The sequence below is a fragment of the Vidua chalybeata genome, chromosome 3 (assembly GCF_026979565.1).
Source record: "Vidua chalybeata isolate OUT-0048 chromosome 3, bVidCha1 merged haplotype, whole genome shotgun sequence".
NCBI classification, from domain to species: Eukaryota; Metazoa; Chordata; class Aves; order Passeriformes; family Viduidae; genus Vidua; species Vidua chalybeata.
Window position 1 is genome coordinate 89,160,179 of NC_071532.1, and position 27,815 is coordinate 89,187,993.

Here is a 27,815-nt window from a genome sequence, read left to right on the forward strand (position 1 = left end):
TTTATTTTTGACAAACTATAGATAGAAGAAAAAAAGTTAAAATCCTCAAACCAAACCAATACCAGGCAGGTTGTTTACAAAGTATGTCACATAACTCTCCCCTAAAAAAAAGCTGGCTAAATTTAAATTTCTTTAACATTGTCTATAAAGAGTAACTGTAACTGGGCATTAGAGAATAGCCACATTTAAATACTGAATAGTGACTGACACCAGGAAACTAAAAAACAAAGCTACATATTTTTTGTTCATATGGAGATAAAACCAGAAAACAATACTTAAGGCTACATTTTGTGTATGCTATTGATTGGTGTTACACAAACTGATTCAAAATACAGTATTTTGTAATAGTATGTATAAGCATGTTTTCATGATTATACATTATTTCCCCTGAAAAAAAAAAATCTCATTAAATTTCTTATACATATATTTTATTGACCTCCTTCTACAGCTTTTTCTGCTATGTAGGGGTTTAGATTCCACTGAGGAACAGTGTTTTCTCAATCACAATAGCCTATGGTTTTGATTCTTGACAGAATAAGCATATGGGCTTTGAAGCTACAGTGTGTGAAATTGAATCCTTAGCACCAGATCTTATTATAAATGTCACATTTGATACTTGCATAAAATGTTATATTACACACAACATTTGTCCTACATGAAAGGTAGAATTTAGGGAAGGAATTCAGACTTTCGTGAGTCTCACTTTCTTCGTAGGTGAATGGGTTAGATGGCTTACAGACTGTACATGCTGGCCATTTTATCAGGTATGCTGGTGTGACCACACATCATTTGAACCTATATTCAAATGGCTCAGAGTATCACAACAATGATGACATCTGTGCAATCACTTACATATGTATTATTCAGATTTTCACCTTTAAGTGTAGAAACTTCTGCTACATCCTGTCCCTAAAACTTCTGTACATATTCTTGAATATGAAAATGTCACTGCAGAGAAAGCTGGCAAAACCACAATCTTCAGCTTTCATTTGTTTGCCTGCTTGGGGGCTACTAAAAACCATATTGTGGCTTTCCTGACTTTCTCATGTGCATATTTTCCACATTTTTCAGTCACAGTTTTTTGCAAAGTGACTTGTATTCTATATGTATGAGTTTTAAATTCCCTCTAATAGCTGAGACAGAAAAGCTCGATATTCACCTCCTGTGAGCACTGATGTTAGTGAAAATGAATATATAGATCTGTGTGAAGAGTGATCAGTGAACACAGATCCATTTTTTAAAAGTTCCTTTACTTTCATCTACCTTCATTTTATTTCTGGAGTGCATGCAAAACACATTAGAATATTACATACAACTCAGCACAAGGTATGACTCAGGGATTTTGTTTGTATTAAAGGCATATGGATTTTTGAAAAATTGTGATGTCTTAGGGCATCCTGTCTTGCTTCCACTTGCTACTCCAAAAGGACATAGATATCCCATGGGAAGTGGGTGTATATTTTGACCCCGCATGCCCTGGGACAGCTGAGAGTATCTGAGATGGCAGGACATAACCAGCTGCATGTGGAGATCATTCAGTGACTGTCATTGAAGGGCTAGGAAAATATCATAGGAAAGAACACAGTGTTTGTCTTTAAAAACTATGAGGATTTGAGGTATCATAACTTAGAAAGCCTAGCTTAACATCCCTGATGCTTATTTAGTATTGCAAATGGACATATTTGTGTCTTGTGGACAGCTTTTTGACACAGTTTTGGGAGTCATAGTGGGCCCATGTGTATTTAATAGAAAGCAGGTACATAGCCTGTTTAAAAAATAAAGAAAAAGCCTATTCAAAGAGCATGTTGCCAGTAAGAGAAAAAAATTGTCTGTGTATTTTGAATGACGTCTTGTCGAGTCTCTTCTGGATCTGGTTCAGTCCAAACTTTTATTGGTAATTTGGATGATGGAGCACTCCTCCCAGATCTCATATCCTCTGTGAACTTCCAGAGAACACATTCTGTTCTATTGTCCAAGCTGCTAAAAAGGGTGCTAATACCAGTACTGATCCTTTAATGACCTCCCTTGTAACCAGCTGCCAGGTGGACTCTGTACCACTGATCCCAACTGTTTGGGCCCAGCAGCCTAGACAAGTTTCCATCCATTATATTCTTACCTATCAAAGTTATCGATTGGTTTGACCAATTTGACTCAAGGAATACTATGGGAGACCATATCCGAAACCTTCTTAAAAGCAAAGGGATCAACACCCAGAGCTCTTCAAAAGCCCACAAAGCTAGTCAGATCATCACAGAAAACAGTCAGGTTGGTTAGGCACAGTTTGAACTAGTAAATTCATGCTTACTCTTCCCAAAGCACCTTCTTTGTTCTTTGTGTGCCTGGACAGTTTCCATAAGAATTTGTTCCAAAGACTTCTCAGAAACTGAGGTTAAGCTGATTTGCCTTCCTGCAGATGGGTGTGGCATTTTCCATTTTGAATCATTGGAAATGTCTTTTGGGGTATGAATGCTCAAAAAGGGCAGGAAGTGACTTTGCAGTGTTGGTCAGCTCATTCCCCACCCTGAAATTCATTTGTTCTGCTCACATGGATTCATGTATCTTCAAACTGCTGAACTGATTCCTAACTCTATCTCTTTTACTGTGGGTAGAGTTTCAGCCACTAGGGTCAGGGACTTGGGACTCCTGAGGGTAAATATTGCCAGTAAAAAGCAAGGCAAAGAAGTCACTGACTACATTAACCTGTTCTGAGTCCTTGCTCTACTGAACAACAAAGCTGTATTTTTCTTATGTTTTCCCAGGCAACATGTTTATATTATTTCTGTATAGTTCATCCCACTTGCACATTACTTTTGCTTCCTATTTGAATTTGAATTCAGTCAAGATTTTCCTAGACAACCACAGTGGATTTGTGCCATATTTGCTTGACTTGCAACAGGTTGCAATGCTGTTGTTGATGCCATCCCTCAGAACCTTTACATTACCACGGCTGCAGCAGCCCCATCATGCTGCAGTTCTCATCAACATCCTCATCCCCAATCTGTTCTTTATTCATTTATTTGTATAACTACAACAGACTCCTAAGGCTGATGAGCAGGAATATATTTTAAAAAAGTTTGGAAGCTGATTACTTGACATGTGATATTACTGCAAAACTCCTATTCTGGGTAATACTACTAGAAAACAAGCCTGGAATAACTATTTAACCTTATTTTATACTGTATTTGGTTGTGGCCATCACATCTTTGGCAAGACACAGAGAACCTGAAAAGAACCCAGAGAAGCAATGGTGACAGAGGTCTGGACAGCTGACAAGAAGCACTTGACAAATTTGTAGAAAAAACTCCTCCAGGCCATATATTTGGAAGAGTTTTCTGCAAGGATGTGAAGAACTATGCAGATTAGTTCAGAGACTGTAGAAGTTTCTTTCATTTTATATGAAAAAGGAGTTTCTCTCTGAATCTTAATTATCCTGAAATTTTTCAGAGAACTTCCCATTTCAGTCTCAAGTCTTATAATGTAAAAAAAAAATATCTAAAAATTCTTTTTCTGAAACAGAAAGATTTGTTTTATTTTTCCATGCCTTCCTTGTTAGGGTTTTGTGGAGTTTTGTTTGTTTGCTTTTTCTTGTTGTTGTTGTGAATTTTTTTTTGTGATTTTTTTTTCCCAGAATGTTTATTTTGGTTCAAAAAATGTTATCTTAAGCATTCTTGAATTGGAAACAGAGGAGACGGTCTGTATTCCCTGCTCTGTCACACGCCTCATTTATGGCATCACATGAATAGCTGTACAAACCTACTTTGGGGGCTAATGTGATGAAGGCATGACCCTGTTCCCTTCCTTTCCTGTTACTTAGGATCAGTAAGGAACAAGTACTAGAATTTCTCCAGGAGCAAGGTTGTCATGGAGAAGCATGTATGAACGGTTCTGGGTGTCCTTCTATTCTGACACATTTCTGACAGAGCTCTTTCAGTCCTTTAAAAAGCACCTGTTAGACTACTTGTTTACTAGCAACTAAAGATCATCAAGTGGTGAATATTTCCAGAATATATGGTAAAAATTAAGTACAACATGTGCCACTATGTGTTTAACTAAGAGACTTTTTGAAATCTCCTTGTTTCAGGACAATTTTATTGTTGGTAATTCATCTTTTGAACTGGGTTACTTTCTTTACCTGGCAATTAAAATTGGGCCAACCTACAGAAGATTTCCCTGATATTTTGGATCAGACTCTCACTTGTCCTCTTTGATTACCTGTATGGATATTATCAGAGGTGCTACCCAGCTAGCCAGCAAATAGACATCTTGTAAACCTGTTTCCCCTAATCCTGTATGCATTATTTTGCCAGTGTACAGAAATTGTATCAGTCTGACTGTGCTGATTCTGTATTTCCAGTTTTACATTGCCTTTACAACTAACCCTAGGAATATAAATGACAGTATGGTTTTCCTTTCCTTTGTACAGCTTGGTAAGGACCTCAAAAATAGCTAAAGCTTGTCAGTTCTAGTAATACTTCCAAATAATTTATTAATGTTATTTACTTCCTGTAGATTATAACACAAGCGAGCAAAAGCAAGCGTGTAAGAAACATGAACTTTATGTGAGTTTCCGAGACTTAGGATGGCAGGTAAGATTATAAATGCTCTTTCCTAACAGTTCGAACTGGGACAATCTATTTTAAAGTCCCCCATTATTTACACTCTCTTTTCTTTATGGAAATTGGTTTTACAGTGATGAGAGACAGATTCTTTAAATACATTTTGCAACAAATCCTTATCAGTATTGCTACCACTATAACTCTTCTCTCAAAGATATTGCATACATTAGCTTGTGGCTTTATGATTTGGATTCATTCACATAAAGATACATTTAAACTGCTGCTCAAGAGTTGAGTGAATCTGCACTAAATGAAACCAAAATCCCCACATCACGTAATGAAATGTTTTAAATTTTCACTAGTTCAGATTTAAATCCCCCTTGTTCAGTGCTGTCTGCTACAGGTCATAGAGATTTCACTGGGGTAGGGTCCTTAGGGAAATAAATCTTGGATCATTGCTCAGTGATCTTTATGATACCATAGCTAATTTTATATAATTTCTGAGGAAAACTCACCACAGTAACAACAACAACAACAACAAAAAACTATATATACCTACAGTAAATGGTCATCAAGTCAGAGGCAGGGCATTATGGGAAAAGAAAATAGAGATCAATCTAGGGCTTTTTCCAGAAAGCAAGGAACTCTCTATAAAGAACAAGAAGGCCTTCAGTAACCTCTAACTATTGCATATATACCTAAGAACCCAGGGATAGGTGCCTGTGCATTTCACATTTCGCTGAATTATTTTAAAACAACTCTCCAGGAGCAGAACAAGTCTATGAGGAGCAAAAGTATGCTATCTCTTTAGTGCCAGCTCATCCTGTATCTAGCTCAGATTCTCATATGGCCTCATTATCCTATCTGATGTTTTGTAGTATATTTATCCCCACAGCAGCCTGAAGAAGTAGGCAGAGGCTGTTTTCCCAAGTCTGCAAAGCATAATTACCCTGTCCAGGGCCACAGAGCAGGCTTGTGGTATTGAACTCAGGCTACTGAACAAGTAAGCCATTGTCTCTTGATTACAGGGTGTTTTTTTTCAGATATCAACAGGTTTTTCTGGGTTTTTTTTTTTTTTTTTTTTTTTTTTTTTTTTTTTTTTTGTGTTTTGTGTTTTTTTTTTTTTTTTTTTTTTTTAACAGTAGATTCTGGTATGCTCCAAGATGTGCTAGGCTCTCAGATCAGTGGCCATAGTGGCCATAGTAGTCAAAGAAAAAATAAATTTTTTAACACAAAGGCTACTGTAAGAATTAAAAGTTTCCGCTGGAAAGCCAGAGCTACACTGTACAATATTTGATCAGTGAAACACAGAGTGAAATAAGATACAAAAAAAAAGATACAAATCCCAAGAAGTAGGTACCTGATCCTCTCTGCCCTTCCTGCAGCACCTCCATTACCTGGCAGAGGAGGAATTCAGCAAACTAAACACACAGCTTTTATTAACATTTTAAAATATTTGCCCTCTTGTGGTCTTTTGCCCATGCTGTGTTGCTTGAAATACTGAAAATGTATGATTCATTGGCATGCCAACAGGTAATCACTAGCATCGCTCAGTCTCACACTGTAATACAGTTAACAGTATTGACTATGCTGAAGGAAGAGAATGCATATTGATTACTTTTGTTGCATCAAGAAATGCTCAAAACTTTTAGTCTGGAAGGAAAAGTATTCTGCAAATATATTTTAATCTTTAATCTCCCTTATAGCCTCATTAGTTGGTATTCAGTACAGATTTTTAGGTTTCAGTAATTTTCATCTCAATTTTGCATGAACAAAGCAAGTACTTTTTTTAAAAAATACCCCATTCCTTTCATATGACACCTTCTGAAGTTCATTTTGTCATTGAGCAAGTCTTAGTTTGATATAGTTATAAATTCCCTGAGTGAGAAAATATAATGAGTGGATTTATTTGTTGTTGTTTTAGGATTGGATTATTGCACCGGAGGGCTACGCTGCGTTTTACTGTGACGGAGAGTGTTCTTTTCCCCTCAATGCCCACATGAATGCAACAAACCATGCCATTGTTCAGACTCTGGTATGCCTCTGACTGTGTTATAGTTGCCTATGCTGTAGATTGTGTCTTTGCTCAGAGTCTGACTCTTCTGCTTATCACTACTGAATTTTGATTATTTCTTGGTAAATCATAATTCATTTCAAAACCTGCTGTAGTGATTTTGTTGGAGAGAGGACCTGCTCAGAGTGCCATGTGTGGTAAGTTTCACCTCCATTTCAAATGCAATAGCACATGAGAAGACTGTGTTATATTTCTGGAGAATTGTGTAGACAGGAACTAAAGGGGCCCCCTGGTTTGACTTCCAAGAGTTTTTGCAGCTTATTGAAACTCAGTGTTAACATCTACATGTTATACCTTCCAGAAATGATGACACTTGGCCACTCTGTGGACCTCTGTTGTCAACTGTTGGCAGAGATTCTTACACTGTAATTTAATGTGAAGCTTTGCAAACAGATGCATTTGCATGTAAGAAATTGTGTTCAGTCATGCCTGGCTTACAAATGCAATTTAAAAATAAGTGTATTTGGATCTGTTGCTCTGCCTGGTACATGTAAAAGGGGATTTGCAGCCAGCTTTCTGCCTCTGCTAATTCTTATGTTAGTCCTGTGCCTCAGCTGGAGCAGCCAAAAAGATGATCTTAGTTGAGGCAGCTGGCTAGGCCTCCTCTACCCCAGCACCGTTCATCTACAGAAATGACCTTTAGAGTATGACTAAATGTAATGCTGTAAGGCCAAAGTCTGGTCAGTCTGGTCAAAAACTGATTTTTCACCTGTGCCAGCTGAAGAACTGGATTCGAATAGCACTGGTATTAGCAGAATGATTAAGAAGGGGAGGAATGAGAGATAATACACAAGGAGGGAGTCACAGCATGAAATGAGAACAGGAAAGGGTTGTCATCCCCAATTAGTTTCTGGAATGTTCAAGGCACACAACTGAGATTAGAGAAACATGGATTTAAGGTTCCGTTTGATTTAAACTAATAATGGCAAGGTATCCTGACTATCAGATTATGCTGATGACTGTGTAAGGATAATGATCTTTCTCTTTTGTTTTCACATCAAAATCTGGGCCTGAAAAACCTTTCCCCCTTGAGAAATGAGTGGAGTCACTACCGGGATACCAGCCCAAGCACCTCCCTCAAATTTAAACCCCACACCAAAAAAAAAAAAAAAACCCAAAACCAAGCAAGCAAACAAACAAAAATAAAATTTGATTTCTTTCTGATCGAAACCAAGTTCTGTTTGTGAAAATTGCCAAGTATTTCTATATGAGAGGGACATTTTCAAAAACTCAACATATGCTGAGAACTTTTCCGTTCCATTCAATTTTTCATTTACTCACCATCTCCAAGTCCAGTCACCAATGCAACATTATTCCTCTATACTAGAATTCAAGTCAGCAAGATTTACAAAAACAAGGGAAAATGTCAGAGGGTGAAAAAAAGTAGAAGTGCGTTAAGGAGTTCAGGTGAAAGGGAACAGAAAATGCCAGTTGGCAAGGAAGCAGTGTTCTTAGAAGACAATGAAGAACAGCATATCTGCAGTCCTGAGCAGAAAAGAAGTAGGTCAGCAAAGCAATAGTTTAGTATTACACAAGCATTGTCCAGAAAAGTTGCCAATATCACTGAGATCCCCAGGTTAGAGTTCCCTCCTGCAATTATGAACTGTTAAATAAGAGTTGGCTCAGTGCTACTTTCTCTTGTGTGTTTTTCCTGTCCAAAATGGTTATTTTCCCATTGTTAGGAAATGTGTGTAGTTTGTCCTATTTTTTAAATTGGATACTTAATTTTTGCTTTTTATGGCCATTTTGGAATTGCGTGTCTCCCTTTGCATGTACTAAACATGCATTCAGTGCAGCCAAAAAATCATGAGGCCAATTAAGTTTTAGCTGTACATAAATTAGATGAGATAACAGTAGTTTAATGTTTTCTGGTTTAAATTATATAAAATTCAGATTTACACAAGGTGTGCATATGGGGATGGCTTGGGAAGCAATTATTCATATGCTCCACCCTAATCCAAATGCAGTCACCTCTTGGCCATAATGATTACACCATTCTTAAAAAGCCTGCTCTTTGGGTTGGGAAATGATTGTTCCTTGGTACCCCTCCAAATTTAACTGATTCTTTTTTGTTTTCTTTTGTAACAAGAATAGGAGAAATATGGGCCAGTACCTCACTCTCTCCCTCTCTTGTTTGTCTGCAATTGAACTCAGGCAAACAGACAATACAGATGCATATAAATAAAAGACAGGGTGCATTTAATAAGCTCTATAAACTTCTCATTTCCTGCATCACCCTCAGAAGAGGCACAGGGGTAGCATTGTCTTCCTGGGCATGCAAAGCAGTGGATCATCAGGTTGGTTTGCACTGAATTTGGGGTAAACATGTGAAAAGGCTGTGAACATCACTTCCTAGGGAGTATTGTGGGGCCATGGATCTTCCATCGGGGTGGCAGGGGCTGGTGGAACCATGATTTATGGCCGGACAAACATCTGCCCAGGTCAGGCACAATCATTTTTTTCTCCAGTGCTTTGCTATTCATTTGTTAAATAGCTTTTAAATGTGTGTCTAAATTATTACAAAACAGCTACTTCAGGATTTATTGTTGCTCATTTCAAAAGACCTTCTCATGGTAACTGTTATGTAAAAATTGTTTCCTGATAGACTGTTCTCTGTTGTCTGGCAAAGGCTCTGGGTTTATATCACTGCAAGACAGATGGCTCTAACAGATTTACAAAGACTTAACATACAAACAAAATCTATTACTGCCGAAGTCTTCATCCATGCCTTAATGTTGTTGCCGTCTCTATTACAACTCCCTCTTCTCTGGCTCCCCAGATTCCAAGTCTTCAGCATGTGTAGAATATTACATCCAACCTTCTTTCAAGTACAAAGAATTTGTATTTCCCCCATTTTATTTCCACTAGATCTTGTTTGTTCTGGGACACTTTTCAAAACTCTTTTCTTTTGCTTTAGTCTTTCATTGATATATTTCAGCCTGGTGAACATAAAGACTTCTCTGCCCCAAATATTCTGTCCAGCTGGCACCCACCTTATGAACTGATTTTTATGTTTTTATGATTTTTATTTCGGTGGAAGTAGAATTGGATCCATAGATACCTAGATAAGACCTTAAAGTGCACTCATACTGTCTGAGACTCCACATTTTACCATTTCATAGGCTGAAAACAGTTTCATTATGAGGCTTTGCCTGCACAACCTTTGCTGCCTGCAATAGATTTTCCTCCACACTGAGCCCCCAACACAGGAAAGTATTTTAGCTCATGCTGGGGTCCTGGTGAGACCTGGGGCTTGAGCCTTTGCTTCATGTTATGCCTTGCCCTCAGCAAAGATGGAATGGACAATACGTTTAAATGTTTTCCTGAGCAGCTGCCTAACTCCAATTCTCTAAATTTCATCTAAAAACCAACTTTCTGTCTTGGCTGCTTCTCATTTATCTCTCCATCTGCTTTTATTGTATAACCCTGTGCAATTGAAATCAGAAAAATATGCTGGAGGTAAGCTGTACTTTAAAGTTGCTAACCGAGGAAAATTTGTGACCACAGCCCTTGCTGAATTGCAAAGACATATTTTGCACTGACATTGTCCTTGCACCTCTCTGTTTGATATATGAGCTATGTATTTATCTGTCTTTCAGGTTCACTTGATGTTCCCCGATCATGTACCAAAGCCATGCTGTGCACCAACAAAACTGAATGCAATCTCCGTGCTCTACTTTGATGACAGCTCCAATGTTATTTTAAAAAAATACAGGAATATGGTGGTGCGTTCATGTGGCTGCCACTAAAATAAAAAAAAAAATAATCTAAAGCAGAGGGTTTTATTCAAAGTTGTAATAAAGTCAAGATATGAGCATTGCTGATGAAAAGGCGGGCCTAAATTTATTCCATTTCATGTCGTCTCTCATTTAATTGTACAGTATAATGTATATAGTAGCTTTTATTTATTTAAAAGTATATAGTTTCTTTTGTATGAGCAAAATTTCATAGTGGGTCACCTCACTATGCAGCGGAAGTTCACAAGTTAATTTTTCAATTGACCATACTGAAATTTGCTTTATCCCATTTCAATATTGTAAAGTAAAGCCTTTTTGTATGGAATTTTTTTAAACTAGAAACTCCAGAAGTTCTGTAACTGCTTTGTATTGTTAGAGGAACTAAAATGCATTTGGTCATATTATGCCAATGAAAACTGTGGTTAGGTATTTATTTAGAAAAAGGCACAGGAAGAAAAAAACTAAACAAAGCTGCTCAGCTAAATATGTTTTTTCTTTTAGAACTTCTGCTTCATTAGAAGAAGTGAAATATTGAACAGTGCTTAAGTAAATAAATAGGAGATAAAAAATAGAAGTGAAAAAATTGCACATAATTGTTATAACTATTTTCTTTAACAAGATGAGTGTAACTGGAGGAGTATGTTACTTTTTGGCTTGTGAGCTGCAGAGTTTGGAAAAGGCTCCAGGCTTCAGAAGTTCTGTGTAGACAGACTCTTGCCTCTATCTATGACTTTCCAAATTAACACTAAAAGTTGAACTACAACATTCTTACCTCAAATCATATCAGTCTATTATCTATGACACTGCTGTGGAAGGTATTTTTATAATAGCATAAAAGAAGTCAAAATCAAACAAAAAAACACACAAGCCTTCCCATTACACACACAAGTTACTATATACACAAAGTGTACAGAATACAGGGTATGGAAGGGCTTTGCTTGATTTAGCTCCCGCTTCTGGATATGTTTTAAGAATGTGCAAGGGAAAGCACAAGGGGTGCAGCAGTTGTCACTTGTTTAATCAAAAATCTTATCCCTGGTGGTGACTGTTTTCAGGAAAAGATAAAAAACATCTTTCATAAGATGATGTTGGGTAACTTGCAGCCTACTTGCAGTCCCATCTGCTTTTCTATCATGTGGAGATTGATTTAAATAATGAGACTCAATATGGAATACTTTTATTTAGCACTTGCAACTTTAATAGTTCTTAAATCTGTATAGATAACTTTTTATTCCCACTAAATTTTGGCCGCAAGTTAAATCCTTTGGCTGTGAATTATACAACCAATTACAAATTACCTTTCCCATCACCACTACACACAGGTTTATTTTGAATTAATTACACTTCATATGTTTGGGTACCCCTTTGTTTTAGTATTATGAAAACAGGAAAATAGAAATGTTTTTCTCTCTATTACATAGCTGATTATCACATATGCTTTTATCATGATCTGCCTTCATTAAAAATGCTTCCTTTAAACCATTCTCAAAGAGTTGCTAAAAAATGGATAGGATTTATAAGTTTCTTCTTAGACAGTCTAATCATGTAAACTCTGACTTCTCTGGTTATTTAAAACATATCTCAGAAAACTCAGATGATTACAGACTGATAAAATCAGCATATGTGTGACTGTGTGTATGCATGTGAATAGGCAGCTGTTATTTTTGCAGAAACTAATTTATTTTACCTTGCTATTAGAGTAATACATAAATCCTTTCAATGCATACACTCAATTAAAAAAAAAAATTAGCAGTTCTGATTTCAGCCTTGGGAACTCTTTCCCATTAATAGAACAGTTCCATTTTACACTCCTGTCTGTATTTTATATTGACATTACCTACATATCTAGATTTAGTTGCAGTTCATGTACAAGAATATATAGAAAAAAAGGTCTGTATCTAAATAGCATTTTAGAAAAGTTAAACTCCTCTGTTGTCTTCAAAAATTGCTGGTTTTTTGTATAAATTGGGTAGGTGGATATGCTTTTTTGAACTCAATTTATTCTAAATGGAATTTGATGGACACTAAATTTTGGGTACATTAAGTAATATATTTTTAAATAATGGTGTACCATTTTGAGACTAAGAAGCTGAAGATTATTGTTATATTATTCTTTAAAATATGCTGTTGGAATATATTTCTATATTTTGAGACATAATAAACCTTTAATAATATTTTCCTCTGCTGTGGCTTTGCTCCTTAGACACATGACAAAATGACACTGACTTGAGGTATCCTTTTAAAAGAAAAGAGCAGGAGATTAACAATGATTATTGACAGATTTTGTTATGGTTCATTTTTAGTACAGACATTTTGCAAAATTACTTTTATTTTCTTGCTTCTTGACCAGTAGATGGTGAACTATCTGCGCTACTAATAAGAATCATACCTTCAAATCATACCTTGAAGTGCTAGTACTCTACTCAACACTAGAAAGGAGAAATGGTTTTTAAAATTCCTAATAAATCCAGAACTGGTTATTCCTCTGTTTGCAATAAAGGATAGTAGCACCAAACTTTCTACATGCTCTGGAGAAGTAAATGCAGGCCTGTTTTCATGTAAACCTCTTCATATATGCTCTTCTTCAGTAGTACCAACTAATGCAAGACTTTTTGTGATTTTCCTTTGTCCTATCAAATACTTGTTATTTTATAGATATTTATGCATAATATATACACATATATTTAATGCAACATGCACACAATTATATGAAAATTTACCCTTATCTGTAGCTATATCTATTTCTCTAGTTATGAAGACTCTTCCATTATCATTTAGGACACAAGAACTTTGCTCTCTTTCAAGTTGATTAAGGTTTCAACATCCTTAACAACTGGAACCTCGAGGGCTGAAAACCCAAAAAACTCAGAATTAATGTTGCAAAGCTGACTGGTAGCTGACAACATAGCAAAACATTGTTCCAGTGCAAAACTCAGCTAGAGAGGTCTCAGAGAGCCATTGGTGTGGATGTCTTCAAACAAAATGATGATCATGCTTCTTCCCAGTGTGCATCTATCTGAAATGCTGACATGTCCTTAACAATGCCATGACTCTTCCTTCTGCAGCAGGCTGTTCAGGTAAATATGCATTTGTGTGAGTGATTAGGTAGGTAGTGAAAATGAAACCACTCGAGGAGCTTGGGTATCTTTAGGAATAAGAAACCAGGCCTTCCTTGATGTACATGAGAGCTCAGCTGTTTGTTTTGCATACTGGGATGTATAAAGCTATAAAACAGTACTTAGTCTTTACATTCTGATGTGAGTCAATTGTCAGACCATTTTGGGCCTCATTTTGGTAAACAGTAGATGCATGAGTGGTGTGAGTTACACCTATGATGTAGACACCTTAACTGAGACTCTCTTAGGGACAACATAGAAAAGTTGCTTTTTTGGATTGCAATTCACTTATTCTCTCCAAAGACTACAGTGTAAGTTTAGGACAGTGACTCTGCTTAGACCTTGTTTGAGCAACTGTAGCCAGTGACAATCCCTAACAGCTTAAAAATAATATTACATTGTTGAAAAAGTTTTACTCAGATGTTTATTTTGTATGTGAAGCTTTGAGAAACCTTCTGTTATCATGATGGGATGTCACACTTTTGTTCTGGAATATAATTTTCTCTGCCTTTTACTGGGAAAAGATTTGACTGCTGATTGTGTACTCTTCTGTTTTGTTTCAGTTGGTTGTTGTTTTTTGAGCTTTTTTGTCAATTCCTCTTTTGGAAAAGTTTCATGATAAATTTAATTTGTTAAAGTTAAAAAAATGACTTAGGCTTGTACTCATAAGACTCTGAATTGTTTCAGCAATAATCAAAAAATTCTAATTACCAGGACCTTAAAATTACATTATTTGCAGTCTCTACAGCTTTTTTGCTCACACATTCAGCTGTGTAGAGGGAGAATCTGACATGTGGTGCCTGAATGACAAACCAGCCACATGTGAATTATATAGCATTATCTTTTACTATCTCATCTGAAGTCACAGAACTTGCAAAATGTGATTTACAATGTGTTACTGAATTCTTACTCACAGGGCTTGAGCAAGAGCTTGATTAAAAACAAAAGAAAACTAAACTAAAAAAATTGCAACAAAAAAAACAGTGAGAGGAGGCTTTCTTGCCATCTTAATTCAAATAAATCAGCACCAAACGTGGTATACGAGGGGTCGTGAATCTCATTGGAATTAAAAGGGCCTTTTGTATTCTGTTTTCCACATTTACAACACATGACACAGACACTTCCCCTAACTGCTATATTTCCAGCTAAATGCTTTCTGTTCTCTTCCTGTACATTTTTGCTTCCAATAGGCACCACCGATAATTCTTATTAATATGAATGAATATTTTCATTGCTTTAGCAGATGTTAATGCTTTACAATAGAAGTATGTGTTATTAGTATTGCTTAACTTTACATGTACAGGAAAGTGGAGAGGCTTGACAGGGAGAAGAGCAGATGAGAGGCAGGATAGGGAAGACAACTAGGCCTCCAGTGTCCCAGTGCTCTAAACCCTGTTGCACACTCTTGGCGAGGGATGCATACACTTGGCACTTCTGTCCATGCAGCTCATAACTTTAAGGAATGATAGGCAGTCTTAGGGCTTACCTGGACCTGTACTTTGCATTTACAAAATATTTTTCTATTTTCATGGTTATTTGTGTGCATAATGTAGACCACATCTTTCCAGTCCAATATGGGAGTGGTTGTATTTAAAAGCTACTTCTAGGGAACCAACAACTATCTTGGAGGACCTTTTCAACAGGGTCATAAATCTGTACCAGTAGAGTTGAAGGTAGTGTTACATCCCTCCCTTTTCTTACATTTTCCTCCTCCTCAGTGGGAAGTTCAGCAATGTGTTAAGACTGGGACTGTGTTCATGTCTGTATAGCAGGGGTTCTTAGGCCAGATGTTGGCTGGAGATGTGAGAGCAACATATTTTCTAGGGAACAGCTCCCAGAGAATAATATTGAAGCAGAGACATGGGAGCAGATCTTCTCTGTAAAACTTGTCCTGGTCTCTTCTGGGTTTCCAGCTGACTTATGAGCAGAAACACTTGTGAAAATGAGAAAGGTCTTAGACTAACTTGTAAGGAGAAAACTTTGTGGGGGATCTTTCTGGCATCTCTGCCCCCATAAATTATTTGACAGAGAAGTCCAGGCTTGAACCTGGAGCTACTCGACTGCAGAGAGACCAAAAGTTGGACAAGACATGGTAGAGAAACACAACACATACATCAAACTCCCTAAACTGATCTAATTGGAAAATAAAGCTTTTCATGCCTGGTTATTTTCTTGGTTGCTGAGCTGTTCTGCCACAAGAACATGTGTTCCCTTTTATTTGGGCAAATTTTACATCCACCACTGGGATTCCTTTCCAAAATTAGTGTTTCTCCCTTAACCTCTGCAATGGCTCTTTTCAGCCTTCTCTGCATGTTATCTGTTTTATTATTCAAGACTAACAGCTCCCACCGGGAGTGCTCTTTCCTAGACTGTGCTGCAGGGACAGAACAAAGACAAGACCTGCCAAGTCAGTTACTTGTTTAACTGGGATGTGAAACTTTGAGAAATCTTTTTGCTTATTTTTTCTTTCATTTTTGCATGTATTTGGATTTTTCTTGGTTTGCTATCTTGGTATAAATTCTTGTGGATAAACATACATAGGTAAGTGCATAAGGTTCCATGAAACCTGTCTGTGAAAAGGATTTGTGCATTTAGCAAGAAACAAAACTCTTGAATTGGTTTCATCTTTGAAAATTGAATTAGTATAGCTAATTCTATTCCCTGTAAAGGAAAGAGTATTTAGCAAACTACTGAGCCTGAAAACATTTCCTGTTTTGAAATCTCTACTAATTTAGTGAAAATTTAAGAGTTTCTAATTAGCAGGATCAATACTGTGTACCTCAGGACATATATCCAAGGACCAGATCAATACTCTTGGATGTATTGGTGTACATACAAAATCTATCAAAATTAATAGTGCCCTTGAAATACTTGTAAACATATTTCTGATTCTTTCTGTTTACCCATACTGGACAGTGAGGTAATGAGAATGGTATTCATGCCAGAATACAATCAACTCCTTAATTCTCAGATTTCTTCTCCTTATAAATAAGGCCTGATGCTTTTACTCTTTTCTCTCACTCATCTACAACAAAATATAGCTGAAGATAATTTAAAATCATGGGAAATTAATTTCATGCTTCAGAATTGAATTGAATGTGGAAGCTCCCAAATTTAAATTAGAAGTTTTAAAAACAATCATGAAAGCAGTTTTTAAAAAGTTTTTTAACAGATCCTTGCAGATCTGCAGAGCTCACACCAGCGCTGTAGAAGTGGCCATTGGGGCAAAGAAGCCAGGAGTGTGTTGACATCTGGCAGAAGCCCCATCAGCCTGGCAGGGCTGGGGCTGTAGGACACTGACCAACACTGAAGAGCCAGCAGCCCATGTTTGTGGAAAGGAGCCTGGAAGCTGCAGGGTTCCCTTCTCCAACAGTGCAGACACAGGGGCTGTCCAGCAAGGAAACAGAAGTGTCTCACAGAATAGTGCACAGTAGGGCCCACTGAAAATGCTTCCATTTAATCATAAAAGTGCTTAAAGATATGGCTCTATTTCAAAAAAACAGAAACATACTCATTGTGAAATTCCCACTCCAGTTAAAATTTCTCTTGACATTTCTGAGTGAAGCTTCACTGACATTTTCACAGAGGTTTGCTCATTTTTTGGCAGGAAAGAATTTGACCCCTCTCTTCAATCATGTTACACCCCATTTCCACTGACTGTCTCTTTTCCCATTCTCTTGGTTTTTCCCATGATGTAAATACACACTGCAGTAGAGGAACAGAGTTCCTCTGGATTTACTCTAGAATAGCTAAGTAACTAATAATAACTAAGAATAGCTAATTGCAAAATATTTCCTTCAATGTTTTCCCCTCATTCCTCTGAATCTTTTCCCTTAGCTGACCTTTGCTGCTGAAAAAAGCTGTAAGAAATGAGCCAAATAATAATTGTTAAGGCAGAAATCATGTGAAATGCATATATTTAAATTGTTTTAATTGGGTAACTAAACATCATATACAGCTGTTATATCATTATCCTTACAGTCATTAGTTACATGGCACTGCCCTGAATCTAAGCACTAAGGCCTATCAGCCTTTCAGGAGAGCAGTCTGCTTGAATTTTCAAGCAATGCCAGGCTATCAGGCTGTTTCATTTCACAGATGTGATTTTTGCAATTTTTTTTTAAGAGATTGCTCCTCTAGAAGTTTACTCAATACAGTGACCTTCTTCAGAAGGGCACTGGAGTACAGCCAGGAATGGCAACCTCTTCCATTAATGTATTTGGATCATGATGAGAACACTTGTCCCCAGTTTGGTTTTCTTCACATAAGTGTACATTCATTACATTCTAGATATTAAGAACAGCACTATGGATTTTCTAGCAAAGAAGAGATCTCTGTCAGACAGTAAAACACATCTTTGGTAGTTTCTACTTAGTGGTTCTGCCTTTATAATCTAGTTTTTGTGATTGCCCAAAGACTGTAAAATCCATATCACTCATCATATCAATTATAGCAATTAGCTCTCCTGTAGACTGCTCTAATTTCTAATTTCATGCATTTCTAATCACCCATTTGTTGTAGGTAATTACTATGCTCATTTACTTGCAACCAAATGTTTTAGTAATTATATGTCTGTTTCCTCATTTTCCCACCAACATCAGGTTTTTCTCCTTCACAGTCACAATGCAATCTTTTCACACTGCTGAAAATTTAGTATTCTGTTTATGAAGACTTGTGTAACTTCCATTTTTTCCCCTTATAAAGACAAAAGGAAGTGCTTTCAAAGCTATTTCTATATGACACAAAACAGTGGTTCTATGAGCTATATTTGAGCTAATAATGCTTCAGAGGCTATGAAATTATATTACTGTCTATTTCTAGGTTTTTTACAGTACCAGCAGCAACTCAATCAGAACCCATATATTGACATGGAAACACACTATGTGGGGTAGAAATTAATAATTTTGTTTTTGTCATTTGAGCATTGAAAAATGTATTTTTTTGTCATGTGAGGGCTGAAATTATGTAAATGAGTGTGCAAAAGTTTGTGAATGGCAATTTGAAATGTTTTCCTGTGCATTTTCCCCTTGATGCAAGCAAGCCAAGGTATAGAATTAAAGGGTGTCCTAGTGAGTACATTACTGTGAGGTGTATTCAGTGAGATGCAGAACATCAGCTCACATTGAAATCAGCTTTTAATGTACGCTTAGGGTTTACTTTCTCTTGCGTTTTCCCATAGAGACTCAGCTGCCTTAAAAGTTCTGTTATAATAGCACCATCTTCTGACTAACACCCTGCCAGGAGTACTTCTGAGTATTTTTCTCTTTGGTTCATTGCAACTGTGAGGGTCCTACTTCTGTGAAAAGGTGGCTGCTCCCCTGCTTTATGCAGTGCTCCAGAGATGCAGTGAAGTGGTTAACCATACAGTGCAATCATCTGTGCAGAGCTGGGAATTCCTTAAGTTTGGCAGCCCAGTGTTGAAATGTACACACATTTCCAATGAAAATGTTGAGAGAATTAAATTAAAACAGAAAGTGTTCTGCTGACATTTTTGATGCTGACTCAGTTTTGTATAAGTAAGAACCACTGACAGCACTTGTATTCTCAGTCTTTTCAGAGGTCACGACTGTATGCTAGATATTTTGAAGAGTCTACTACAGTATAAATACAGCCCAGCTAGCAAAGTTTTAACCTTATTTAACCTTTACTTATGCACAAAGATGTAGATCTTCAAATTACTAGAAATTGTTGGATAGATTTTGCAAGAGGAAATTGTATCATTTTCATATCAGACACACTAACTCTTGGCTATATTCTAAGACATGTGGGTCTCTTCTTCCCATTTCTATCTGGGCTGTAAAGAAAAGAGAGGAGTGACTGTCAGCTGACTATCAAAGCAATTTAGTCAATTAATTTTGGAAAGGCTAGAGACTAATATTTGAAGTCACTTATCCAGTTAATTTCATATAAATTATTAAAACTTCAGATACATTTTAAAGGGCATAAAACCAGAGTCAGAAGTTTCCTTGGTGCAAGAGAATGAGATGGGCTTAAAAATTCTGGGTTGTTTCCCTGCTTCTATAATTGATTTACAATGAAACTTTGGAAAAACAAGTATCCCATAGCTGCATGAATTTGTCATGCATTAATAAAGGACAAGTGAAATTAATTAGTCTTTGTGAGACCTTTTGACACTCAGATCCATTTAGCAGACAAAAATAGTGTTATTTATGCCATTAGATGCTCTTGTTGGTTTGTTTCTGAATTCTTGTCTGCCATACCCTTCTTTTTGTGATAAACCAAAATTTTCACAGGTATGTTAGCCTCTTTCAGTTCTCATTTGTAATACAACAATAATAACATTTATCAGTATCAAAGGAAAATTAAGAGGATAAATAGCTTAATATTAATGAGGGGGTCAGATAACAGATAGTCCTTTTTGTGCTTATTTTTTATTTGCATATAAAAATGCAAGTGTGTAAACACATACCATCTGATATATTTCTTAATTAAAAGAATATTCCTTCATTAGAAAATTGTATATTTTTTCTAATTTGCTCACTTCAAGGTATTAATTTTTTTAATACTAAAGAACTCTTTCAGTCATAAAAAAAGGAAATTATTTGCTCAAGCTATTTTTTTGCTTATTCCCTTCAAATGACTTTCTCCAGTTTATGAAATGTTACTGTTTATGTTCTCAGAATTTTCTAGATATTGTGAAAAAGTCTGAAAACATAATAATACATAATACATAAAACATAATACATAATGTGCAGAGCTGATGACTCACTGAATCTGAGAGCAATTTTCTCACTCTTTAGTGACTTAGTGGGATAATTCACTGCACTGTAGCAGTCTTTGCAAAATTTTACGTGTTAATGCAAGGTGCAGGGCAGAGAGAACAGAAATAAATGCCTAAACAGACATTGTAATTGTGTTGATCTTTATTCCCCTCATGACATAAAAGTGAATAAACCAAACAGAAATCTATGTTGTTGGTTATAGTAATTTTCTTCACTGTATAGCTCCATTGGGATATTGAGTGTCACTAAAAACTGAGTAGTGTGAGGCTTATGCACACTCAGGGCCATCTACAATTGTTCCCTTCAGAAGCCTTTCTCCAAAGTCGTGGTGAACTCACTGGATCAGAATACTCCTTGCTACCATTTCTCCACTTATTTTCAGAACAAAAAGAAAGGTAGATGTAACTGTAGACCTCATCTAAAAGGTCAAGAGAAAGAGAACTATCTTAAAATAGCTTGGAGCAAAACGACAGACTCTGCATTCAATTAAACTATTTGTGAGATGATACCCCCAGATGGATTTAGTTCTTATGTTGGTTTCTAGCTATACATATTTTTTTCATCTTCTACACAACAAAAAAGTAGGGTCAGATCACCCCAAGGGACCAAAAGCCCTTAGTTAAGAATATAGATGCCTCAAAAATCATAATTATCTTCATTTTCTTCTTAGATTTCCCAGCTCTAACCCTGTTTAGACTGGTGAACTGTTATGCATATTGACTTGATTCAACACATTAGTGACTCTACCATGCACATCCCTTTGATCTAAACACTTTTGCTCTTCACACACTATCACTAAAAAATGGTTTTAGATGTCTATTTGTTAACATATGTTCTCAGCATTTGTATATCTGTGTGTCTTTCCATGTGATACTTGTTTTTCCTGTGCTTTATTTGTATGTATATTTATAAATTATAATAAAGAAAATGTCTATTGTTGGGATACAGATTGGTCTTTGAAAGGATCTTAGCCTTTTTCACTCCATCTATTTCAAAAAAAGCAAAGAATTGCTGAGCAAAACAAATTGTTTTATGGACTCAGTATACTGCTGAAAAAATCAGAACACAATGTGATGGTACCAATCTCTACATTTTGCTTTCATCTTTATGAATTCCCTGGAAGATAGGTAAAAAATGACATGGAAAATCCATGTCTCTCTGGGCAATGGATCTGTGCTTGGCTGATTTGTGGCTTCTCCAGACAGTGTATGCAGCACAGTGTTCAAGAGTAGAACAACACTTCTCTCTGAAGGACTGCACATGCAACACATTCTTTAGGGCTCCCCTGTCCTCCTTTGTTCATGTTTTGCTTTTATTTTGAGATGGCTGAGGACTGGCGTTCATCCACTTGTATGAGCTCGAATTGATCAATGTCTTTGCATGAAAACAGAATTGCTTGGGATTGTATTTTGGTACTATTGTATATTGCTTTGCTTATTAATTTTTGGGATGTCATGTATAAGACTAGAAGCTTTAGTCCTTGAGCTAGATCTGCAATTCATGCATTTTGGAGCAGTGTTGCTATGTTTGGCTGGTATCTCCTAGAGTTTGACGCTGTCACCTCATTGCAGCAGAGAAAAATGAAGTTTTCCCATGTCATACAGTGCTGTGTGCACAGAAAGAAAACCTGGATTCAGAATTTATCCAACAGCAAGCATTTATCTCACTGATAATTTTTGCACCTTTCCAAATAAAGATGCAAAAAGCCTAGATTTCAATTCCATGGGTTTTACTAGGAATAGAAAAGTCTTAAAATTTGATTATTTCTAATCTTACTCTTGCTGTTTTATGAAAAGCTACATATGTTGTAAGTTAACAATTTTAATAGGTGAAAATTTATATATGTTTTATAATTATAATAGAGGTAATAGGAAATCTGATCAGAATGCCAGTATAAACTTTTCTTCCTCTTGGTTCCCATGAAATTTTCTGTTTTAATTCTGTTAAAGTAAAGTTTGAGAATTTAGCCTTCCTCTTATTTGTACCTGATATTTAGATTTTTTTTCTTCATTTCTCAGAGATCAGACATTCACAGGAAGATATTAATAATAAAATGCAATGCATGAAAATGCATAAAGATATGATACTCTATTGTCCTTGCTACAACTGCTAAAATTGCATTTTAAACTTCTTCACAAAATTCTGAAGAACAATTAAAAGTTTGAGAATGGCAGACTGTTGGCTTTGCTGCATGGTCTTTAGGGCCTCACTCAGAAAGAGAAATCTAATGAAGGTTTGGATGAAAGTGCCTTATGGAGAATAAGACATTATGGTTTGGGTTTTTATGTCTTTCTTAAGAACTGGGAAACAAGATTGTCTGAGGCTAAGTTAATAAAGTAAGAACTGTAAGTTATCTAGTTAAAAATTATTCACAGACATGTTTCAGCCACTTATTCTAGCACTATAAGAATAATGGTTATCAGAAAACAGAATTTATGACACTCAGTTACAATCTGTCTTTCAAAAAGGCTCTAGCTGAGTACTAGATAAAATGGTACTTAGTAATATATGGCACTTGGAATCAGGAGGCTCTTGTACAACATAGAAATTATTACAATTACCCTTGAATAGTTTGGAAATAGAATGGCTAAAATTCTTAAGATACCCAGGGTAATTAAGGATTTCCATAACATTTTCAAAAGTGCCTTTGATATCATGAGTAAGAAATCTCAGATAGATATAGGAAACCAAATGTCATTTAAATGCTGCAAAAACTATCATCCAAACAGAAATTCAGATAAGCATTAATATGGGCATCACTGAATCCTTAAGTTACCTGAGGTCTAATTTCTTCTGGTAAAGTTCCATAAAATGCTTAAATACCTCTCCTTGAGAGGTACTTCAGTACTGGCTACACTTGCTTAGTAGCCTGATGCCTTAATGTTTACAGCAGGCATTCCCTACCTGTTTCCTTGCTGGCTCATTCCTTGCTGGCTGGCATGCAATCATTACCTGCCTTAGCTTTTCCAAGACCCCACCCTTTGCCAGGATCCTGACCTCTCCCTTTCTGAGTTAGTTTGGCCTTCTCTGTGCTGAATCATTTCAGCATGCAAATACAACAGAAAATGTTTGGTGTGATAAAAGGTGTTTTTTCCTTCACCATGCTGACCAGGATCGACACAACACCAGCCAAATGCTCAGGTGAGTGTAGTAGAAAGGGTGGGAGCAAAGGGTGGGCAGAACCATCTGGGTCAGCCTTTCTGCTGTAGAAACCCACCATCGTCAAATGCTGGATTACACCATATGGAAAAAGCAGGAATAAAGATATTTTCTTCACCCCAGTGGTTGTGAAGGTTGTTTCCAGTCACTTAAAACATGGAAGATTTGCACATTCATTTCTCCATCTGTTTTATTTGCCATGAGCAATTTAAGTTGGTCTCTCATTTGGAGGCCAAATCCCCTGACCCTATCACATGGGCTACTGTGCATCCCACATTTTCTCAGTGGTAGCAGGTGACTCAAGAACTGAAGCAGACACTGCCAGGCCCTCCTGGAACCTCAGTGAGCATCCAGCCCAGCTTACTCCACCCTCTGGGAATATGGGCAGCCAGTCCATCTTCCACCCATGGACTATCCCTGCAGCTCCTCCATGCCTCTCTGCTTTCCCAGGTATGTGCCACATAACTTGCCATTCTCAGCCATACGTGCCTTAACTAGATATTACAAGTTGACTTTCGCTTCTGAAAGATATTTTGGGATAAAATGGTCTTCGTATTGTCTGACAGAATTGTTCTTTCAGTAGCATATTTAAATCTTTGTGTAGGAGAGAAAATATGTTTATGATTATAAGGATCATTACCTTCATGGCTGAAGAACTCACATGGGATATGTGGGCTGTAATCTTCTCAAGCTGCTCTGAGCCCCACGTTACCATATCTTGCTCTCTAACACTCAGCTTTTTGGGTAAAAGGGAGCACTGGCACTGGCATGACTACTTTTTACCGCCAATAGCACACTTTTTTTGCCAAAGACTGCAAAATATTAGTTCACAAAGGACTTCATGGCATGAATTCAAGTTACACCTTCTTTTTGGCCTTTTAGGCCTTATTTTCTGGCAAATTTTCAAAAATTACGTTAGCAGTATCTGCCCTTTAGCTAAGTCAGTTCTCCAATCAGTTTCTGTTCAGACACAGCAACTTCAGCCTTGCTGACTACTCTTGGGGATAGTGAGATATGCAAACCCTTGGGGTCATGGTGTGTAGCTTTTTCATGACTATACCTATATACAGACCAGGGTCCTGGCTGGAAAGGGAGCTTACACCTTTAAGTCCCTTAGAAACTTTTAAAAGTATCATTGCCTGCCATATTAGCTGAAAAATGTTTTATGCAGAATGTGATACTCCCTGCTTGCTTTAAGGATATGTAATCTGGACTCTGAACCCTGTGGTCACTGTGAAGCCTCCCATTCACAGACAAGTTAAAGAGATGTAGACCAAGAAAGCTTACTGCATTTCTCTGGCAAATGTAATGTGAGACCCTTACATAGTAGCTGATCTAATTTTCATCAGACTCAGCTCACTATTTTAGAAGATTTCACTGCAGAAAGTAAAGGAATTGCTTCCATGACTGTATTTCAGCAATCAGCTTTAAAGGATGGGAGCTTTTGCATGGTTAGCTTTAGTTCTGTTCTACTGCCAGTTAAAATTGTGCTTTCCTTGTGACCGTGGTGTTTGAGAATTACTAAAAAATTGTAAGACCATGCACGTTAGATCTGAAAATGTTCACAAGAACTTTGTCCATTTGCCCCATCTATACACTTGAAATACATCTCATGAAGCAGAATGACAGTTTTAGTCACTGTAACTATGTCTGCTCCAGCTAAACAGGGATGGGGCATGATCATCTTATTTCTGTGCTCTTCTACTGTCCATCTCCAAACTGCTGGTTAAAAACTGCAGGTTTTTCTCTGGACACAGTTTTGGCTCATGCTAGCTAGCACTGTCTCACAGGCTCAGTTCAGGGATGGTACGTGCTAGGGGACTGCTGCCAGCAGCAGGGAAGGGTGAGGCCATCCTGCATGGGAGACAAGTACACAGTGGACTTAGCTCTGTGGACATCACCCTGCCAATCCATTTGTCCTTGGAGCCACAGGGTGAGCCCTCAGAGATTTTATTCATTAATATGGATCTACAGAGGGCAACAGACCCAGGATGAAAAAGAACATTCAGCAAGGATAAGACCTTTGTTTCAGCCAAAGAAGACTGATCTATCTAGACTTCTCAAAGAGCAGAGTATAGCAAAAGTGGTCAATGGTAATTTGCTAAGAGGTTGTTTCTCTTTTTTCCCCTCCAGATTGCATTCCCACTTGGTTTCATCCTGATATTTTAAGAGAGCTGGGAGAGGTGCCACGGTCAGATGGAAAAGGTTATGATGAACAAAGGAACAGCAATCCAGGTCTGTCCTGCAGAGACCAAGGAAGACTGAAGACAAAGTAAATAGTTATAAAGAACAGGAAAAAAAATCGTAAAATTGGGCAATTCTTCCCTCTTTTAGACATGATTGATAGTTTCTGATTGAATACTACTGATTTCTGAATTGAAAGAAAAATTTAATTATCCAGACTGCTTAGCTTCATGTTTCTTTTTTATTTTGAGTTGCACATGTTATACTGAATCAAATTCATATGACATTTGATCTCAGAACATGGTTTAAAGTTTTGTTTAATATCATTTGTTTAATGTTGGCTCATTAAATTGGCGTAAAGGTTTTTATATTCCTTTTAGGATATACAGCTACGTTTGTTAATCTTTAATAAATTATAAATCACTAGCCATATAATTGATTGCAATATTCATATTTATTGTGATATTGAATTTCACAAGTTGCTGTTTAAAATATTTTTTTCATCTATATGTTCTATTTTTGTTCTCGTTTAAATTTTTCCTTTTTATTGTACCATCAAAATTATTTAAAATAAATAATTTCCCTAAATGATATTGCTTTTATATGATTAAGGAACAAAAAACCCAGAGTACCAAAAAGAGACATGAAGATAAAAGGGAAAACCAGAATCAAACATTAACATATATGCTTCAATGAAAAATTTTCTTTAAATGAAGAAACAAAAGATATAAGGAGTTCTTTGTCTTCATCAGAAAATACCAGTTTATTGGGGAGAGGGAAAAAAGAGTTCCAAGAGTTCTCTGAACAGAATAGTCCGGATGCTAAAGGAAGATCTGAAACATTAAAGGAAGATCTTTCATTAGTTTGGCACTGAATTTAAAATTTGATAATACATTCCTTGAATCAACTTTTGCTGAAGATGTCAAAAATGTAACTTTTGGAGTGCATTTTCTGCTAATCCAGCTACTTAAGTTTGCACAGCTGGGAGACTTCTATTTTTTCCTGCAGCCTTTTCTCCCCCTCCCCCATTCTGATTTGTTATTGTTTGAAATTCTGAGAATGTTTTACACACATTTTCAGTGTACAACATTTGGATCCTGATAAACGAATGACAAGTATGATATAAAGCCTTGTTGAAGACCCTGCAGGGTCTGCCCAGAGAGAAGAACACATCTGTCTCCAGCTGTGCACTTATTTAGGAGTGAAATTGCTTGTCATGGGTTGGGCAAAGATAGTAATTATTTTTTTTGTTAATGTGAAGATCAAAGGTTATTCGCAGGAAGCAGGGACAAGGGCTGTTTAGCAGGAGAGATTTATCCAGGACATCATTTAGTACATGGTTTGCACGTTAACCTGGTGCTAATGCGTGTAGATGGCAGAGAAATTGTAAACAGTCTGATGTAAGATAAGTTATAATTGGTGAAAAGTAAATTAATCTACTGGTCATGAATCTTCCACAGTTAGCAGAATCTTGAGCAGCTGCTACATTCCACAATCACACTTTGAAAAGAAGCTGCTTGATCTGAGGATTTCTTGCTACAGTGCAAATAACTTCTTCCTCCTGTCTCTGTGTAGTTTTCTGTTTATTTATGTATTTATTTATTTATGTATTTTAATAATGTAAACATGGTTTTAGGAGTAATATCCAGTTTTAGACTGATATAACGCGCAAATTTCTTCCCATAAGAGTGAATCCCTTGGTTTTTTTGATTTGCAGTGTGCAAACTGAGAATACCCTCCCCCTCCTTCAAAACCACAGAGGTAGGAGCTTATAAATATGACTTTTCATAACTGGGTGTAGTATGACCTCATGTTCAGAGATGAGATATAATATTTATTTCTCCACAATTTCCTGATGCTGTTTCCATGAAATAGCTTTCTCATGTTTCTCATTTCTAAATTTGACTTATATATGCAAATACATTTACTCTTTTAAAAGTTACTTGGTATAAAACAAAAATATACAAATTGTGTAAGAAAAGTGGAAAAAAAGCTACAGAAATGATGATTGAAATCCCTTACAGCAGACTAAGATTTAATTATTATTTATGCACTACTATGATACAAAACATTTTCAATAGTACTGACATAGGCAGACAGCATTTTTGTTTAAAAAAGTATGACTCTCACCATCCATAGAACCTCCATGGTTCTCTTTACTAAGTCAAATGCTGTTGAGATTTGTACTGTTTTAAATAAGGAAAATGCCATGAGCTAAAATGAGATATACTGATATAAATCCAGAA

The 27,815-nt window shown here is 36.6% G+C and overlaps 1 protein-coding gene across 2 annotated transcripts in view; it reads left to right on the forward strand.

The window, feature by feature from the left end:
• The window catches only part of BMP5 (bone morphogenetic protein 5), a 54,120-nt gene extending 43,562 nt beyond the window's left edge, over positions 1 to 10,558 (forward strand). The window contains exons 5-7 of one of the 2 annotated variants that reach the window (XM_053938486.1): positions 4,510 to 4,586; positions 6,481 to 6,591; positions 10,230 to 10,558. In XM_053938486.1, coding sequence (XP_053794461.1) covers positions 4,510 to 4,586; positions 6,481 to 6,591; positions 10,230 to 10,379 — 338 coding nt within the window. In that variant the 3' untranslated portion in view covers positions 10,380 to 10,558. The remainder of the gene's footprint in view (positions 1 to 4,509; positions 4,587 to 6,480; positions 6,592 to 10,229) is intronic. The other variant, XM_053938487.1, reaches the window with a different exon arrangement.
• The last annotated feature ends 17,257 nt before the right edge of the window (positions 10,559 to 27,815 follow it).